The 19427-nt window shown below is 41.9% G+C and overlaps 1 protein-coding gene across 6 annotated transcripts in view; it reads left to right on the top strand.

Annotated features, from left to right (window-relative positions):
• Positions 1–625: 625 nt before the first annotated feature.
• The window catches only part of LOC135491948 (lipoxygenase homology domain-containing protein 1-like), a 35800-nt gene continuing 16998 nt past the window's right edge, over positions 626–19427 (top strand). For 2 of the 6 annotated variants that reach the window (XM_064777916.1, XM_064777915.1), the window contains exons 1-30: positions 626–757; positions 1498–1692; positions 1894–1992; positions 2308–2444; positions 2834–2983; positions 3409–3645; positions 3782–3947; positions 4436–4631; positions 4769–4953; positions 6871–7015; positions 7544–7646; positions 7841–7973; positions 8330–8583; positions 8914–9049; positions 9438–9700; positions 9959–10094; positions 11077–11231; positions 11853–11864; positions 12970–13201; positions 13684–13877; positions 14639–14677; positions 15573–15765; positions 16271–16431; positions 16645–16731; positions 17039–17180; positions 17425–17589; positions 17883–18034; positions 18357–18490; positions 18652–18803; positions 19090–19194. In XM_064777916.1, the coding sequence (XP_064633986.1) occupies positions 1539–1692; positions 1894–1992; positions 2308–2444; positions 2834–2983; positions 3409–3645; positions 3782–3947; positions 4436–4631; positions 4769–4953; positions 6871–7015; positions 7544–7646; positions 7841–7973; positions 8330–8583; positions 8914–9049; positions 9438–9700; positions 9959–10094; positions 11077–11231; positions 11853–11864; positions 12970–13201; positions 13684–13877; positions 14639–14677; positions 15573–15765; positions 16271–16431; positions 16645–16731; positions 17039–17180; positions 17425–17589; positions 17883–18034; positions 18357–18490; positions 18652–18803; positions 19090–19194 (4417 nt within the window). In that variant the 5' untranslated portion in view covers positions 626–757; positions 1498–1538. The remainder of the gene's footprint in view (positions 758–1497; positions 1693–1893; positions 1993–2307; positions 2445–2833; positions 2984–3408; positions 3646–3781; positions 3948–4435; positions 4632–4768; positions 4954–6870; positions 7016–7543; positions 7647–7840; positions 7974–8329; positions 8584–8913; positions 9050–9437; positions 9701–9958; positions 10095–11076; positions 11232–11852; positions 11865–12969; positions 13202–13683; positions 13878–14638; positions 14678–15572; positions 15766–16270; positions 16432–16644; positions 16732–17038; positions 17181–17424; positions 17590–17882; positions 18035–18356; positions 18491–18651; positions 18804–19089; positions 19195–19427) is intronic. The other 4 variants (XM_064777921.1, XM_064777919.1, XM_064777917.1 and 1 more) reach the window with 3 other exon arrangements.

Here is a 19427-nt window from a genome sequence, read left to right as displayed (position 1 = left end):
ATTCCTTTAAGGCCCAGTGGTTGGCGCGTTTGCCCCAGAGTGGAAGTTAAGCAACGTTGAGCGCGGTCAACCTTCGGATCGGTGACCGGCGCGTACAATACATCTGGCAGACATCATCAACGCATCAACCTACATATTACCAAGTTGAAGGACTCTGTCCTGTTTGACAAGTTATCGTGCAGTCAAAGTTAATCGCGTACTCCACTCAATCGCGACAGCCGATTGATGATTAAGACGAAAACCATCTCATATTCCAGGATGACACATTTTTTCCTGGATGTCGGCCAATCAGCTGTTGGGTTTTTCACTCGAACACTTCGATGCACTTGAATAACGGGAACAGAATGTGTATGCTTGTACTTTAGGGCTTAACGTTGAGAAGTATGGCACTATAAACATGCCTAGGTGAAGTAAATTGTCAGTAGACTGTGTTTTTACTGGTTCACCCTGTAGGTCTCGTGGCATAATTGAGAACGGAGCGGAACGACTACGATTTGGAGCGAAATGACTTCGATTTGGAGCGAAACGACTGGGGCGAAAAGATCATGGAGCGAAATGACCACAATTGGATAATAGATGGCGTATTCAATTACGCATGCGCAACGACATTGGCAACAATCAAACATTTTTTCATGTGAGGGCAAAGCACTGTTGAAGGCACTACAAAAACCACTGATATTGATGAATTACACTGGCCAATGTCGGCTGCACCGGTTCTGATCGAAAACATGGAGAATATGTAACAAGAAAAACCTATGTATGTAAATAGAAATTGCCGAATAATCGGATGAGAGGCAAAACGAGCTGGGTCATGATGTTATTGTTGACTTGTTGTTCCTTATTAAATCAATCTTGAAGTTGTTCACTGTTGCCTTTTTTAATCGAGCTTTTTGGGATATTTTTGTCTCCTCATATCATGCATGAAAGTTAGTAATGTATGCATGATCTCCATTCGTCCAAATGCTCATCATTTAGTCCCGCCTCCACAAATATCAGTAGAATAATCAGTCTGTACTAATACTATACTCTATAATAAGTCTATAGGCTATGAGGCTAGGCCTAGCGATAGAATGCGTGATGGCTGCGCTGATTGCAAGGCGTAGTCGGCCAGTCTCGAGTCTGTTTGAGGATTGAGCCGGATCATGTACCAGGCCTACTCGATATCGCTATTGGTTGGCATCGTACCAGTAGTCAGAAGCGCCACAACAACCTAGCACCCGAACCCAGCTTCAAACAAGACCGACCGCAATATCAACTACATTTGTCGTGGGATCCGGTTAGGCCTTGAGGATTATGACATTTATTTTGGTTCAAATATTTTGTAGCCTAGTAATAGTATGTGATGTAAGAAGACATACCGGGTATTCATATAATGCCACGTTATGCCTATCATTGTCTTATGTCTTGAGATGAGTACGATTTGATCTGATCCTTCGAGAGAGAGAGTCGGAAATTGTCAATTCAATGTTTCTTTCATACTTCCTCTTTCTATTACAGTTTGTCTTTTTAATAATCAACCGTCCAAAAAAAGTGCCAAAATGGATTACAACCCGAATGGAACATCGTACATGCATCACACCTACTCAAATACTGAGATCTCTCAGTGGGCCACGCAGGAACCGCATGCCCCCTATGCTACGATAAAAAACTCCCACTCTATGAAGTTTGGGAGGTCGTTGAGACCAACGTCAGGTAAAGGAGTGATTACGTTATTTATGTGAGCCAGAGTCAAGCGATACTATGGTGCTGTGCTAACCATGCTCTGAACAGAAAACAGGAAATTAGAAGAGAAGATGGTCAGGTGTTTTTCTTGTAGCTCTACCAACCCAAGAAATCCCGCTGGTGTGATTTTCTTATCGAATTGTATTGTAATGTTGTCGAATCTCTTTACAGCTCCTGTCAAATCTGAGTATGCCCAAATGCGACGGCCTCCATCATCATCATATAGCATGAGAGATGACGACAGTGGCATCTACCGACCACCCTTTGCACGTAAGGTTTCGCGAAAGACGTTCATGATTAAGATATTGTTGCTTTATACCATCGATCACCCCACAACAATTGATCCTCTCCGACTGGTACCCTTTTACTCCTGAGTTGCGAGACGCAAGTGCAGGTTAAGTGTCTTGCTCAAGGACAATGAATTATCAAGTGGTTCTACTGGTTGACACTTAGATCAAACTTGGTATTTCTAAGATAAATTATATTTCGTCGAAACATAAATTCTAAATTGGCTGCAAAGCAATATTGATAACATGCCTTCTCTATGAACAGGAATGTTATAAATGTATCATTATTTCATTACAGCCCGCAAAACAGATGCTATGTTCACACACTTAGGACACGGTAAGGGCGGGTCCCTACCCTCTTACAACCCCTTACATGACCCGCACCTGCATGAATTTTACGAGCGAAGATTTGGAAGAATGGTCGAAGACGCTGAGGTGAGAAATGAAGATTTCGAGTTAAGGTGACAGAATATCTGGTTCAATTTTCATGGGCATGCTTGTTGAATTTTCTAATGCATGCGTAGAAAACCATTTTTCTCAAATAATACAAGTCATGTGCACCTTGAATCGTCTTCTTTTGTGCCCCAAACTGTTCAAATTATCCATGACTATTAGATTGCGCAATAACGTCAATTAGAGTGTGATGTGATGAGTCACTGAGTGTCTTATGAATATGAGTGACAATAAGTGACAGATATCATTTTGGCTTTTATGTTGGCATTTGTTTGAAATTAGGCTGGCAAAAAATCATGTTCATTTCAGTAGATTTAGTCAAAGACTCTTCATACATGTACAAAATCACGCTTTTGTCTCAATTTTCCTAGCGTCTTCAACGGTTTCGCCATGACAAACAGGCTCATCGGGTCGTGCTGAGGAAACAAATGAAAGAACGAGGCAAATCGTCATCAAAAATGGTGCTATATAAGGTTGCCGTGACGACGGGTGACCAGAAAGGGTCAGGAACAGATGCCAGAGTAAGTGATGCTAAAACACTTTCATCGCATGCGGTTTATCATCTTTTTCTATGTCGAATACATTAGGTTAAGCCTTGTTTTGGGGATAATGGTCTTACTGTTGCAGGTTTATTGGCCTGGAGCCAGTGAATTGATTGTTCAAGACGTGTAATCAAACAGTTGGTTATAGCCGAACATTAAGTTTGAGGCGTTTTAGAACAGAAATTGATACCTTGCTGTTGAAATTGGTTGTCTTGCCAAACACATTGGCATTGTCATTTTGGCTCCGCCCCTCCTTAGCCTCAACCTTGCAGAGTTCTGTGAATTTAGCAAAATTCTAGACTTTTTGAAATAAAGCATTCAAATTTTTGTCAAAATTAGAGTCTCTGTCTCTCATGGCCGGTGTTAAAAAGCAAATCATGAGGAAAAAACACGTCACTTTACAGGTATTTCTGCGAGTGAATGGAACAAAAGGCAAGCTGCCGAAAACCCGCTTATACAAGCTACCTGGAAAGAAGGACGATGAAAAAGAAGCCTTCAAATTTTCGCGGGAAAAACCGATGACTGCCGCTGCAAAGAAACAGCGAGAGAAGGCTGTGCCATTCAAGTTCTCGAAGGGGACAACACATGTGTTCAAAGTGAAGGCAGCAGATTTTGGAGAGATCAAGTCGATTCATTTAGAGGTGAGTGGCAGGTGAAGTACCAGTGTCTTCACTGACTGTTTTGAAAATGTCGGATCGACATGTTTTCAAATGGCGCCATCACTGTGAGGTGTTTCAAGTAGTAATCTGATCTGAATGGCTTCATTAAATGTTTCAGCATGATGGCCTTGGCAAGCAGCACAGCTGGTACCTAGAGTCTGTCGAGATCATCAACACGGCCAACAAGAAGTCATGGTTCTTCAGATGTGCACAGTGGCTTTCATTGCATGTCGGCGACTGCCAAAATAGCCGAGAACTTTTCGCCAAAAAGAGTGCGAAAACAGGTAACAAAACAGATAAATATGAGACCATTTCTTGCCTTCGAGCCAAGCGATGCAGATTGTTGTTGGTTGCCATTCAACATGTTCAGTTTGAATTGACGATATGTAGGGTACTTCAAGTTGTCCGAAAGTAAGGATATCAGGATGGTCTTTGTCTGAAGGTTTACACGAATTTCAATAGCAGCGAAACTGTGTTTGAAAGGTAACTTTATCATTTTTTTTTGTCAGCCTACATGTAAGCAGTTGGAATGGTTTCAGTGAAATCTCCCAACCAGATGGTTGTGTCTCAAAATACCTTGCCTCCCAACCCTTTGACAACAAACAGTCCATGCACCGTATCGCAATCAGTTCTCAAGCAACTAATATAAGTGTCATCATTCAAAGATAATTCTGTTCACAATCGGTAAAAATGTCCGCCAATGATTCGATATCTGTCCAGTGCCTTATTTTGCCAAAACGGGTCGCAAATGTGCACTGTCCGTTCCTTTCAGAATATGAGATCATTGTGGTCACAGGTGATGTGATCGGGTCTGGTACGAACGCCAACGTTTTCCTCACAATTCATGGGAAATCTGGCGTAACTCCCAAGATGCATCTGAAGGATACGTCGAAAAGAATGTTTGAGAGAAATCAGAGTGACATCTTTGTAATGAAGGCCAATTGTGTGGGACCAATGACAAAAGTGAGGTAAGGGTCTTAAAGTTTCTTAGAAATGATGTTTGAAATAAACTATGTACTCTCGTTTTTAAGTCTTTGCAGTAGGAATGTACATGAGTTTTCTTAAGACTACAGACTAAATATTCAGGTGACCATCCTCCTTCCAGGATACAGCATGACAACACTGGGAAATACCCTGGCTGGTATGTCGAGCGCGTCGTCATCACCGACCTCAAACACCCCAAGTGGAAATACTTCTTTCCTTGTGGACAATGGTTGTCGAGGACAGAGGGGGATGGGTCCATCTGTAGGGATCTCCTCGGTAGCCAGGACCCTCTGGCCCAGCGGAAAGGTACAGTACATGTAACATCTTTCTTTAATTTAGCAGAAAAACACTGTTGAAATTCGTAGTGATTGATAGGTGGCAGTTATGTATTTTGCTTCAGTAGTAATGCAGATAAGGTAAATTGGTACAAATATAGCTCGGTACAGTTATAGCCTCTACAGTTAAGAGAAACATCTGATGTGTCACTTTTAGTACCAAGGCCATAATTGTACTTGATGTGCTAAGCGTGTGTTAAGGTAAGGTGATACAAATATATCCCCTACAGTGCAGAAAACTGCTGGCAGTATACATATCAATGTACACTGAGGCTATAATAGTACCCGGGCTATAACTGTATCATCCTACCTTACAATGTAAATATAATTAGGTATCTAGTCTTGCAATTTTAGAACTTTGTTTTGGCACAGTGTAGTGTACATGTAATTAGATAAGCATTGTCCATTCGCACTTAGGCTACTTGAAGGTAATTACGTGGTTCAACTGCATATTTACTGAGCTGACAACTGTAGTTGTGATTGCAATATGTTCCCCGCCATTTATAGAAATGTGAAAAGCTTGCCAAGTACATGTTGACATTGTGGCTATTTTTGCAAATTGCCAAAATTTTAAAATTTCTCGATCCTTTGGACAGATGGTTCAATTCTTTTCAGTTTTTCCGATCAAAAGACGTATTTCAATGTGATCTTATGCAAGTATCAATTCGTGTCTTGTACCCCCCCTCCTCAAGGGTACGACACCTTATCACCCTATAACGACATCTTAAGGTTCAAGCATCACCCTTTTTTTCACCAATGCTACTTTTTCTTTCGTCAAGACATCACCATCAACAATATATCAGTTATCACCGTCATATAAAGTAACCGAACTAATTTTACTGGGTAAGGCTGTATGTTCGACAAGACATCGACACATTAGCATCCTTATTCTTTCCAGCTTCGCCAAATTTTCACTAAAGGAAAAATAAATACTACTCAAGCATCGGCAAAGATTAGTGGTGATAGCTTAACTACCCTTGAGGAGGGGGGGTACAAGAAACGAATTGATACTTGCATTAATTCGTGCGAATTGCGGCTAAACTGCAAATAAAGTCACTTTCCTATTTGAAATGTAGTTGGGAGTTTGATAATTGGAACCTTTGTGATACCATTATGCTTGTAGCTTATCTTGACTAAATTTGCTTTGTTTCCTTCTGATTGCTTCATGATGCACCTTACCCGTGCTGCACTATACTGGATCTCTTGTACATGTAGGAGGTGAGTTGGTTCGCTTGTGTGCATTTCAGCTTCTAACCTTCTCAGTTTGTTTAACCCTTTTGGTACCGCTGCGAACTACTGGCCAACGCGGATCCATACTGCTACATCTCACCTCGGTTCTATACACCTGTATAAATGAGTCAACAACACTGTTTACTCTGCAGTGAAAACCTCACTCCTGAAGCTTGGCTATCACCACATACTTTTACAATGAAATTATTCTTGAGACAAATTGGGATCCTGGCCCCTGGTATATCCTGTGTGTGCCAAGGCTACCTATATGTCTGTATACAAAAAAAGTATTCTCGCGAATCTTTCATACGTGCTCTTGAAATAGTTCACGCAAGGTATTTTGCGTTCATTCTTGAAATATGCTCAGCGGGCAGAATTTATCAAATGAATAGAAGAATGGAGGCATTTTGTCAAAAATCTTCAGGTGTTAAAGGGTCAAAACTGTTAAGTAGTAAAGTCCTTATGTGACGTGTTATCAGATTTGACCCGGGAGTTGAGAGACGGTCTGGTGAACAAGTCCAGGAGTGGTTAAAGCTAAGTACAAAATAGTTCCATGAAGTACCGCAGCGAAGTTAAAAATAAACGTTAACTTCTCATATGATTCTGTAACAAGTTTGACTCACATTACGTCGTGTTGATCTTTGTTGTTAACTTGCAGCGAGTCAGTATCGTGTGACCGTCTTCACGGGGAACGTCAGAGGGGCCGGTACGGACGCCAACGTCCATGTCTGTCTCTTCGGAGATCAAGGCGAGTCGACGCCGAAACGCCTGGACAAGACGGGAAATAATTTCGAAAGAGGAAAGTGAGTAACAGATCCGATACCGAAATTGGCCCAATTGGAAACATGCAATCCCAATGTCTGATCAATCACCATTTTTGTTTTTGTGACATACTCTTTTCATGCCTGATCTCGTGAAAATCACGTTACCTTTTGTCTTGCCACATACGCAGGCCGCTTACATGCGACTAATTCATTCTAGATTGATCCGGATCGGTCTAGATTGGTCTAGATTGGTCAACCGTGTAAACACGCACAAATGTAATCTATTCTGGTCTGGTCTGCACACCTGCCTTCCCTGAACACCTTGGTCTGGTCTGGTCTGGTCTGGTCTGGTCTGGTCTGGTCTGGTCTGGTCTGGTCTGGTCTGGCCTGGCCTGGCCTGGCCTGGCCTGGCCTGGCCTGGCCTGGCCTGGCCTGGACTGGTCTGGTCTGGTCTGGTCTGGTCTGGTCTGGTCTGGTCTGGTCTGGTCTGGTCTGGTCTGGTCTGGTTGGGTGTTGTTTTGTCACATGTAGACAGTAGTTAAAACGCTAATCTCGTTTCTATTCCAGGAAAGATGAATTCATGATCAGTTGCCCTGCTGTGGGAAAGATTCAGCGCATAAGAATCGGCCACGATAACTCTGGGCCAAGTCCTGGATGGTTCCTTGATAAGGTACAATTAAACAGACATACACTCATCATACAAACATTTCTAGCGGGCTCGAGCTTTCAGCCCGTAGATATCATCTGTCATCTGATATGATCTGGTGATCAGATCTGCTACTCACACAGTTTTTGATCTTGTCTTTTTCTTGCCATCCAAATTGTTGTGTGTCATCACCTGACATATCGCTATGTCGCTTTCAGGTGATCGTCGATGACTTGGAGCTGAACCGAGTTTATGAGTTCCCGTGCCAACGCTGGTTTGCGAAAGACGAAGATGACGGGAAGTTGTCACGAGAGCTCGTGCACGGCATTGGTATTGATGATGCCGTCCCAGGTGAGCTGTCAAAGAGGAAATGTTCCAGTGGCTGTGTTATCACTTCTAAATCTTCTAGCTTTCTCGATCAAGATATAGATTGTGCGATAGAGTTGTTGAATGTGTTGGATTGAACGGTCGAAATGACAGATTTGAAATCATCCCGGCAGAGTTGGGTCTTTCAGGACTGTCATTGGAACTCAACTTTTGCCCCGAACCTGCGGCAAAAGCGTCTCAGGTTTGAGGTGCCTCTCAGCTGGTTTGAAGCTGGTCAACACAGTATTGTTTCTGCTGAGTAACATCACTGTATGGTAATAATCAATGTCACTACATGCACCGCACAGACGTTTTAAGATATTTTTCATCCTCTTTCCCAGGTATACCCTATCAGATTCGGATGACAACGGGTGATGTCCGTCTGGCCGCTACATCTGCACGCGTCTTCATCATCCTGTATGGCGGGAAAGACGGCGAAGAGAACAGCGGGAAAATCTGGCTGGACAACGGCCAATTCCAGCGCGGGAAAACGGATATCTTTGATGTGGAGGTGGTAAAGATGTTGATGCCACTCACACGGATAGATGTCGGCCATGACAACTCCGGTCCTGGACCAGGGTGGTATTTAGACAAGGTAGGAACAACCCCTTCAAGAGTTCTCAATGTATACTTGACATAGTACAGTAAAACCTCTCTAGTAAGGACACCCTCGGGACTGACAAGTGCTGTCCTTAATAGAGAGGTGTCCTGATTAGAGAGGTCAAATTGAATGGAAACAACCAATTTGGGACCAAAACTAGTGTCCTCATTAGAGAGGTTGTCCTTGATAGATTCCTTGTTTAAGCATGCAGTTTTGATGTACAGTCAGATGAAGGAGACCCCTTTAACTTTATCTGCCCTACCTGAATTCTGTCTATAGACTCCCTTTAAAGCCTACTGTATTGTTTATTTTGTTTTCTTCCAGGCTGTGATAAGTTGTCCCAGCGCGGGTATCGAGCAGACGTTCTTGTGTAACAAATGGTTTGCGCTGGATGAAGGTGATGGTGTGATTGAGCGCACGCTGTATGAACAGAAGACCATGCGCAAAGAGCAGGAGAAGAGTACGTTAAACGCCCCGCATCAAGCAATTTTTATCGCTGTGACCTGCAACACTTATCACTAAGAGCAATATAAAATTGGTTAAATAAAATAAAATTGGCACGGAAAACTGGTATTCACTTGGTGTGATGTTAGTTGCAGGTCGCCGCGATTACTGATTCTTGTCGCAGGTGCCTGCGATTATCACCGCAAACAAGAGATTTTTATAAAATGCGATCATGTTTGCGAGAAAGGTCATCGATAATACTCATGCCCACACAAAGTCTTTCTTGAAAGGATGTGTACCTGTATTGGAAGTTTTAGTGGGTTTCCTGATAACAGCTTATTGCTGATACCAAAATCTTCGTTGAAAACTCAACGTTTCCTATCTGTCGTCTTTGTTATTTTCAGAGATCACATGGTTTGTGAGAGTGTATACCAGCAACATGAAGAACGCCGGCACCGATGCAAACGTCAACATTGTCGTCTACGGCTTCGGCAAGAAGAAGGAAGTGCTCAAGTCAGACGTTGTACCGCTGAAAGCCATGGGTGACATGTTCGAGTCCGGCCAGTGCGACAAGTTCAAGATTAGCATGTGTGAGATCGGTACGCCGTTTAAGTTGAGAGTTGGCCACGACAACCATGGCACTGCTTCCGGTTGGCACTTAGAAAGGGTGAGTACTTGTCTTTCAAATAGCTTTCGAGACGCTCTTTGACCTCAATGTCAATAATTGCAGATTAAATTGACACAAGAACGCACCAAATTGACATAATATGCTAGTATTCTACACGGTACCAGTGATTCAGTATAAAAAATTGTGACATGCTGCTTTTTCCAAAGCTTTTCTGATGCATTTCCTCTGAGCTGCGTGTTTTTTTGGAAAATTTCCAAACTGCTAGAAATATTCACTGCGGGTTTGAATCTTTTCCAGATCGAGATGGAAAACATGGTGACGAAGAAGAAGTACTCGTTCAACTGCAAGCGGTGGTTGGCGAGGGGTGAAGATGACTGGTCTATAGTCCGGGAGATGTCCGCTGAGGGCACTGACGTCAAGAAACCAGTACCATGTATGTACAATCTTGGTCATAAGAAAATGAGTGCTCGTTTCTTCATAGTGTGCACCCAGCATTATAAATAGATGATAAATTGTGATAAATTTGCCTGAAGAGGGTATCAGCATTCCAGTTAGACAACTATAATATTTGACACCATTCCAGTTAGATAACTATAATATTTGACACCATTCCAGTTAGATAACTATAAAATTAGACACCATTCCAGTTAGATAACTATAAAATTAGACACCATTCCAGTTAGATAACTATAATATTTGACACCATTCCAGTTAGATAACTATAATATTTGACACCATTCCAGTTGGATAACTATAATATTTGACACCATTCCAGTTAGATAACTATAATATTTGACACCATTCCAGTTAGACAACTATAATATTTGACACCATTCCAGTTAGATAACTATAATATTTGACACCATTCCAGTTGGATAACTATAATATTTGACACCATTCCAGTTGGATAACTATAATATTTGACACCATTCCAGTTAGATAACTATAATATTTGACACCATTCCAGTTAGACAACTATAATATTTGACACCATTCCAGTTGGATAACTATAATATTTGACACCATTCCAGTTAGATAACTATAATATTTGACACCATTCCAGTTAGATAACTATAATATTTGACACCATTCCAGTTAGATAACTATAATATTTGACACCATTCCAGTTGGATAACTATAATATTTGACACCATTCCAGTTAGATAACTATAATATTTGACACCATTCCAGTTAGACAACTATAATATTTGACACCATTCCAGTTAGATAACTATAATATTTGACACCATTCCAGTTGGATAACTATAATATTTGACACCATTCCAGTTAGATAACTATAATATTTGACACCATTCCAGTTAGATAAGTATAATATTTGACACCATTCCAGTTGGATAACTATAATTTTTGACACCATTCCAGTTAGATAACTATAATATTTGACACCATTCCAGTGACGAAGTACGACGTTGAGGTCTACACTGGAAACAAGATGGCCGCCGGTACCGACGCCAATGTTTTCCTGAATATCTACGGTGAGCAGGGCGACACCGGAGATCGTGACTTAGTCAAGTCGTCGACACACAGGAACAAGTTCGAAAGGGCGAAGGTAAGACTAGTTTATAAAATTCTAGGAGAAGATACTGGAGCCAACCTCAGCAGACACCTCTTTAAGCAGGATTCTCTGTTCTCAGGACACTGATTTTGGTAGCAAATTGGACACTTCTGTTTAATTTGACCTCTGTTATCAGGACCCCTCACTATCAAAGCATTACTCAGTACCGAGAGTGTCCCTATTACAGAGGTTTTACTGTATTTTTTGAATCAAGTGTGAACCCAGGTTCTTTGACTTGGCAGATATGGAGCCCATTGTAAGAGAAATTCAAAGAAATAAAACAAACTACTTTGAAATGGGCCAAAATTCAGCTCTAGTAGTTGCACTCACATCTGCAATGATGTACATAATGTATATAATGATAACATTCAAGGGAAAAGCAGACGTTACCTTACAACGCGTGGGACGTTAGGAGAAGGTGACGGACTTTACGTAGGTTTGACATCCTGTCAGACAGGATGGTCCCAGCAAGGGAGCCAGACATCAAAAGAAAATCTCGAAAATCTATTTATAAAGTTTGCGTTTACTCGCATTTCGAAATATTTTTGGATTAGTTTGGTGGATAACTATAGACATTTCATTTCTAATGATGTTCCCTCTTCATTTCACTCTTAGACACCAGACGAGGTAGGTTTTGACGTTACATACTGTCTTTATCCTTTGGAGTATAGGTGCACACGTGCGACTAACTCTAGAGTGATGACTTGAGTGCGAAAAAGACTTCAGACAAGCCAACATACTCTTTTTGACCAATCAGCAATGTTGCATTTCTCTCACTCCCGATTTAGTCGTCTATGTGCTCTATGACTTTGACAACCTGTCCACATAACCTCTATTCATCTGAAATTTTGTGTTGTTTCAATCGGTTGGGTCTGTCCTATTTTCTGATCATCTTCTTATAAAAAATCATGGGTTAAGATTTCAAAAAACTATCTCCTTTTCTTTTGACGAAAATGAATATATCATCTTGTTCCAGGGAATCGAAATCCTAAACTCTGACATCCCATGGCATGAAAAACATGAACTTGTCTCGTAATAATACGTAATAAGTTCACGATTTTGATTCTCGAGGCTGCGAAAGGTCACATGATCAGCGGACATTATGTCCTTGTTGTCCCACAATCCACAATAACAACAGTAGTCGCAGACCATTCCAATAATTCATTTGCTTTTGGGTGGCTATCCTGAATGATCAAACGTGATATGATGACCTCGTCAGGTGCTGCTCTGTAGTGAGGGAATGCAGAAGGTGATAACCCAGCGCAAATACCTAAGCCAAATAATCTGCTTTCTCCGAACAGAACCGTCCGTACCAGTAACTATGAATATAGCACAGTCATAAGTAAATGTACTCAAGTAAGCTTTGTTTCGAAGTATCAGGCCGTGTAATTCATTCATTTGATACATATACTGTTAAACCAGAACTGTTTGTGGCCGCTATATTTTGTGCTTTTGCGAAATTGCAACGTTGGCAAACTAATATGGAATAATGTTTTGACAACACTGCAGTGACTTTAGCAAAATGATTTTTTGTGGCCATGTTTTTGCCGCAGCTGTATTGACAAAAAATGCTAAAATATAAAGCATGCAAACATTTTTGGGTTTACTGAATGGGTTGTCTTCAGTTGTGTACATACAGTATATGCATTTGGAGGTTCATAATCTGATGGTGTAGGCCTCGTGTACCTACCGAATCTTAGCGATTACAAATCAAGCCATTCCATATTTTCAGATGGATAAATTTGAAATCGAGGCGTGTGACCTGAAGCAACTGAAGAAGATTCGTATCGGTCATGACGGGAAGAATCCCGGTGCTGGTTGGTATCTCAACAAGGTCGTCATACAGGAAGCTAACCACCCGGAGACCAAAGTCACATTTGATGTAAACCGTTGGTTGGCTTTCGACGAGGATGACGGAGCGATTGTGAGAGAAATCACTGCACAAGGTGCTCAAGGGTTAACAAGTAAGTAGCAATTATAGTGTTTTCTCATCGTTCTGGCCAAAGGTTCTAAGTTGACCTCAGGAATGTGACCAGATCACATTTACCAGAAGATAGTGGTGTTGCACAACACTAGGTTATCCGAACCAATGCACTTCCACATTGTCACCTGATGCTGGTCAACTATGACATTGGTCAACTATGACATTGGTCAACTATGACACCGGCTGCCCAGGGCTGTGTAACATTACTATTTGTGATCACACTATTACAGTTAAGTGGCAAGAGGTCAGCCAAGTACCTTAGGCCAGATCTATCTGACAAACACTTTAGTCTTCATCCATTCTTGTTGGTATCTGTAGATTATTTTCAGGCCAGACGCCATGGCGATTTGACCTGGGTGACTAAGTTTGATGTGAGTTCTCCCAAACTTCACATCAAACTGTTCATTGCAGGAACGATTCAGGAAAATGATTCGTTAAGAACATTCTCATTTTCAATTTCAGCCACCTCCTACCATGTCCACGTCAAGACAGGCGAGTGTAAAAATGCTGGGACTGACTCGAACGTCCATGTACAGCTGTTCGGGTCCTCTGGTGACACAGGCAAGCTGTTCTTGAAGAGCGCTGACAATAACTTCAACAAGTTCGAGAGAGGCAGGACGGACTTGTTTAAGCTGGAGGCTGCAGATATTGGAAAGGTATGTGATACTTAAATTTGCTACAGTGGAACCTCCTTAAGTGGACACCTATCTATCAAGGACACCCTCTCTATCAAGGACCAAGGACACTATCATGATAGTTTCCATTCAATTTGACCTCTTTAATCAGGACACCCCCCTATTAAGGACAGCATTTGTCAGTCCCGAGGTGGTTCTTTATAGGGAGGTGCTAGTGTAGTTTTATACCTGCCAGCAAACATGAGGCAGGCAGGCATTTTCTTCTTACATTAGACAGGTTGTCTTCATCTATCATCTTAATACAATGTACTAATAAAGCGTGTATCAACAGCTTGTTTCAATTAGCCAACTAAGAAAGATTGCCTCTCATAATACATAAGTACGTTATACACACATAATGATGTGAGTTACGGCCACAGCTTCTGACTGTGCTATCACTTTTGTTTCGAGGCGAACTCTAGTTTCACTGATATAAGACTAATCTGATGTCAGCAAAATGTAGATGTTAAAGTGTATTGTCATACGATGCCATTCAACATGTTCAATTTGGATAGACAATGGGCTGGGGACGTCAAGTTGTCAAATGTTCACGACGTCATGTGCTGGCTTGGCCTTTGTTTTGATTTCGGAGTAACCAATCAACCAGTCTTATATCGTTGAAACTAGAGTATATACATGTAGTTGTGTACAGCCCTAACATGTACTGACCAGTGTAGATGTAGTGTAGTCTTAATGCATGCCGGCTTGAAAACTCACTTTGCGCTTTCTGCATTGAATAACAGATCTGGAGGCTGCATATTGGTTTAGGCCTCGAGGAAACGGTAGGCTTGTTACAGTCACTTGGTGGTGTCATCCTTGCATGGTGCTTCTTCAATGCATGCTTTTATCATCCTGTCATTTTTGATTATAGTCCAGTCATTGTGATTATAGTCCAGTCATTGTGATTATAGTCCAGTCATTGTGATTATAGTCCAGTCATTGTGATTATAGTCCAGTCATTTTGATTATAGTCCAGTCATTTTGATTGTAGTCCAGTCATTTTGATTATAGTCCAGTCATTTTGATTTTAGTCCAGTCATTTTGATTATAGTCCAGTCATTTCATCTTATTCTCTGTCTTTGACGTTTTAGGCTATGGAGCACAAATACCTTTCCTGCAATGTGAAATTACCCTTACGCTTTGCTTGTTTGCATGCTACAGATTCACGTTATTCACTTCCTGAAATCTATCACAACTTGCTGTTGATCATGGCACAGATTTAAAGTCCTTGAAGAAGTATAGTTGTTGTAAGAATTCTTAGGTATCCCATATACTTCATCAGTATCTGTTGTGATGTATTCGTTGTTAGAATTAGATGTTCGCGTAGCACTGTAATTGTCTGTTGTCTAGGCATTGTCTCTTCACTGAGATTTCGGTCAAAGCTGAACGCTAAAACCCTTCTGGAATTAGGAACAGTGTGATTGAATGTGTCTTCAAAAATGTTCTCCATTCTCCAAACAGACAGTGTTCAGTATCCATTATCTCTCTGCCATATCTGTAAACCTGGAAGTGTTCACGATGTAGTACATTGCATTAGTCATTGCCACGAATTGCGTCGTAGTTTGCTGCGGAGTCATAACACACTGGCTGGAAATAACTCCTATCGTAGTGAAATTGTTTTGTGTTACCTCGCCACCTCGGCACCTAATGATAATCTCTGCATGCTTCACTATTCAGATTGAGAAACTTCGAGTCGGCCATGACAGTTTCCTGGCATCTGCCGGATGGTTCTTGGACGAGGTCCGTGTTGATATACCATCCCGCGGTGAATACTATCGCTTCGCGTGCCATCGTTGGCTGGACAAGGGTGAAATGGACGGGAAGACAGAAATCGACATCGAACCATCGGAGATGCGCGAAGGACAGATATGTAAGTACAGAAAATATGACATGAAATGTATTCTTCCTTGTCTTTGTTCTAAGGCTGTTATGTGTATCACCAAGTTGATCGATATTGTAAAAGCCCCCTATTGTCAGAATGTGGTACCAAGTGCTGTGGCAGATGCAGTGATGTGCTTGCATATTCTTTGACTCTGTTGATTCTTGGTATTCCTCCAGTTTTGACACTGGGCCAAGTCACTCAGTACTTGTTGAGGAGCCTCATAACCTCATGGTTAACACTGCTGGCTACCACCAAGTATGGCACAGGGAGAACCATGGACTGCCTTTTCGGATGAACCGTTGTGGCGGCTGAAATTCCTGGCTGCTGTACTCTTGTGATAATGTTGAATGACCCCCTAAATGGAAAAGCCTGGTATACTGCACTAGAAGGTTGCTGAGATGCATATGATTTGTTTCAATGCAGCGACTGTGTCTGTGTTTTGATTCTCTTGATCAAATCGGTTATATTTTATATTTTGATATATTCTATTTAGCCATCCCGTACGAAGTAACAGTGTGGACTGGGGACAAGTCTGGTGCAGGGACTGACTCTAACGTCTTCCTGCAGATGTACGGAGAGAAAGGCAAGACCGAGGAATTCCAGTTGAGGAACAGAACGGACAACTTTGAAAAGAACCAAATTGATAAATTTAAGGCGAGTTGAAGGTTTCATGAGAAAGAGAATGTTAATGAGAGTTTCAAATTTGATCCAGAAAGTTGTGTCTGTCCGTATAGCGTGTGAGTTACTGGCTTTCTTGACTTGTTTAGAATTGAACCCGCTACCTCTTGAACAAAAGGTCGACTGCATTTCCCTGCGAGACACTAAAGTGCATAATGTTTATGTCCAAATTCCTTCCTTTTCGTCCAGATTGAGGCTGCGGACATCGGTCACCTGCTGAAAGTGCGTATCGGACACGACGGCACTGGGCCGTTATCAGGCTGGTATTTGAATAAGGTAAGTTAAGTCAAAGTCTGAGCTAGGGATGATCCCAAACTTTACCAAGCATACAACATCACAGAATGTTGAAGCGCATTTCATAGGATATGGTAAAGTCAGTCAACAATAATTTTTTACACAATATTTTGTTGTGAAAATTCCCTTCCAAGTTTTCCGATAGGCCATGTTCATCTACAGTGTATGAACGAGTTCATTTGGAGAAAATTGAACCCCAGGTTTCATTGCTTGTGGCGTTTATTTCATCGCGTTATTCCTTCCGAAATGTTAAAATTGGCGTCACTTTAAACGAGACTCTCTTCTTCAGCTGATGATCCAGCGACACTTCATCAAACAGACGGCAGTCGAGCGACGCAAGGCGCAGATGAAGAAGAAACACTCTACGTTGTCGCGCATGAGTCGGTCAGGGTTTCACGACGATGAAGACGATGACCCACGGGCTAAACCAGGTGAGCCTTCGTTGATCGAAGTTACTGTCACTCTCCACAAAAATCATCCCTGCCTGAAGAACTCACTCACACTGGTGATCTGGTCACAAGTGAATGGGTATTACCCAATAGGGGGTAACCTGTAACTGGTACACATGCATTGCATTACATGCAGTACTTGGAACACCCCTGTCTGACAAATGGTTTGTCCTGTCTGAAAGTATGCCTCTAAACTTGCTCCAATATGTTCTGTACTTCTTTCTAGGACTTCGGCGGCAGTCGTCCATGACGTCATTGGGCGACAAAGAGTTTGAACGCTACTGGTTCGTGTGTAATAAATGGTTCGCCAAGTCGGAAGGCGATGGGTTAATCGTGCGAGAGTTGCTCCCAACGACAGAGGACGGAAAGGTTCTTAATACAGGCCTTGAGGGTAGGTGTCGCTGGTTGTTTTGGTGAAGCTGGTGACCATGCAAGCAGACTGTCCATCAAATTCACTGGCTGGCAGCCATCTTGGTTGCTCTGATGTCATTCAACAGAGACCTGGTAGATATTTCACACAGATATACACACACATGTACAGAGTAATGTACATGTTGAGTTTGCGACCAGACAGCAAAGGTAGACGATGACTTGTCGAATGGATTGATAATCTGACAAATTACGGTATAGGGGACTTTTCACACACAGTGTAATGATTTCTGTATATTCCCTATGGTATTTCAGAGGTTGAATACGAGGTTCGAGTTCGCACCGGAGATAAATTAGGTGCAGGGACGGATGCGAATGTGTTCATCACGATTGCTGGAGAGATTGGCGACACTGGCGAGAGGCAACTCCGCAAATCAAACAACATCAACAAGTTTGAGAAAAGCCAGGTACGATTCATAACATGATGGCAGATGTGTGGTTTATTCAAATGAGTGAAGAGTTGTCTCAGTGAGATGGCCATGGCCAAGATACAGCAGACCTATTGGGGAGCCATCTGGTGACTTTTTGATGAACTGAAAGTCTGATTTGCATTTACATCCCTGGGAGTCAACCGTTGACTTTTCAAAATGTTGATTAACGTCAATGGCGGTCATGCAAGCAGGAATACCTGTATCGTTGATGCTCACAGACTATTCAATTAATCTTTTGTGACAGAATGATCTTTTATTGGATGGTGCTTTAAATTGTGATAATTTTTCGTTTGAACAGGTTGACATCTTCAAGCTGCCTGCGATTGACCTTGGCCCACTGAAGAAGGTCAAGATTCGTCATGACAACAAAGGTGGGGGTGCGGCCTGGTTTCTCGATTATGTGGAAATCGATGATCCCAAGGGTAAACAAAAGTAAGTTAAGATACATAGCATATATGTTACATATCCTGACGTGATATATTCAAAGTATAGACTTTCCAGAAAGACTTCCTAATGTTTCTGTTGATAACTGTCTAGCATTTGTTGATTTTCAAAACGTTCATACTTTTGATGCTTATTTTCATTAATTTCAGCTACTTCTTCCCCTGCCAGCGCTGGATGGCAACTGATGAGGATGATGGGCAGGTGGCACGCGAGCTTGTGCCTGTCGACCCGAGCATCAAGAGCCGTTTACAGGGCAAGGGCTCTGATGCCGTCAGGAAAGAGATCGCATTTGTCACGAAAGGTGGGTCGGTTATGTGCATTCTGAAGTTTGAAAATGTTAAGGAGGAAGAATCAGAATTACCTTAGGTGATATTCTCCAGGGGATAATCCTCCTCCAAGGTGAGGTGAGCAATTTTGTGTGCCACTGTGGTTAGGTGCCAAGGTTTTTTGGGGAAGTGACTTAGTCTTTGACCAGAGGTGGAGTCAGTTTCTAGCTTCTCATGTTTCTCAGTTGCTCAGCTGTCTTTTACGGTTTGACGTCTCATTTGAAGGAGCTCTTTTTGAATTTTTGTTTTGTTGTTTTCCAGCACATATGAACACATACCATGTGAATGTGACGACCGGGGATGTGTGGGGAGCCGGCACCGACTCCAATGTCTACATCTATTTGTTTGGGGACAAGGACGACACAGGTAAGCCCTATGGTCATATCACAGAATTTCATGAGAATGAGGTTGTCTATCTTCAGTACGAGGCTATGACTCATGACTCAGATTTTGGTTGACGTTCTTTCCCACCACAAGGCAACAAGATCTTTTATCATTATCCTTTATTCTGAAATATCCTTATATCAAGTAAGTATTTCCTATGTGGATAAATCTACCTTTCAAACGCAAATTATATGCACCTTCATTATCAAAACTAA

The sequence above is a fragment of the Lineus longissimus genome, chromosome 8 (genome assembly GCF_910592395.1).
Source record: "Lineus longissimus chromosome 8, tnLinLong1.2, whole genome shotgun sequence".
NCBI lineage: Eukaryota > Metazoa > Nemertea > Pilidiophora > Heteronemertea > Lineidae > Lineus > Lineus longissimus.
Note: the sequence above shows the minus strand (reverse complement) of the source record. Positions and strands in the feature narration are given on the sequence as shown.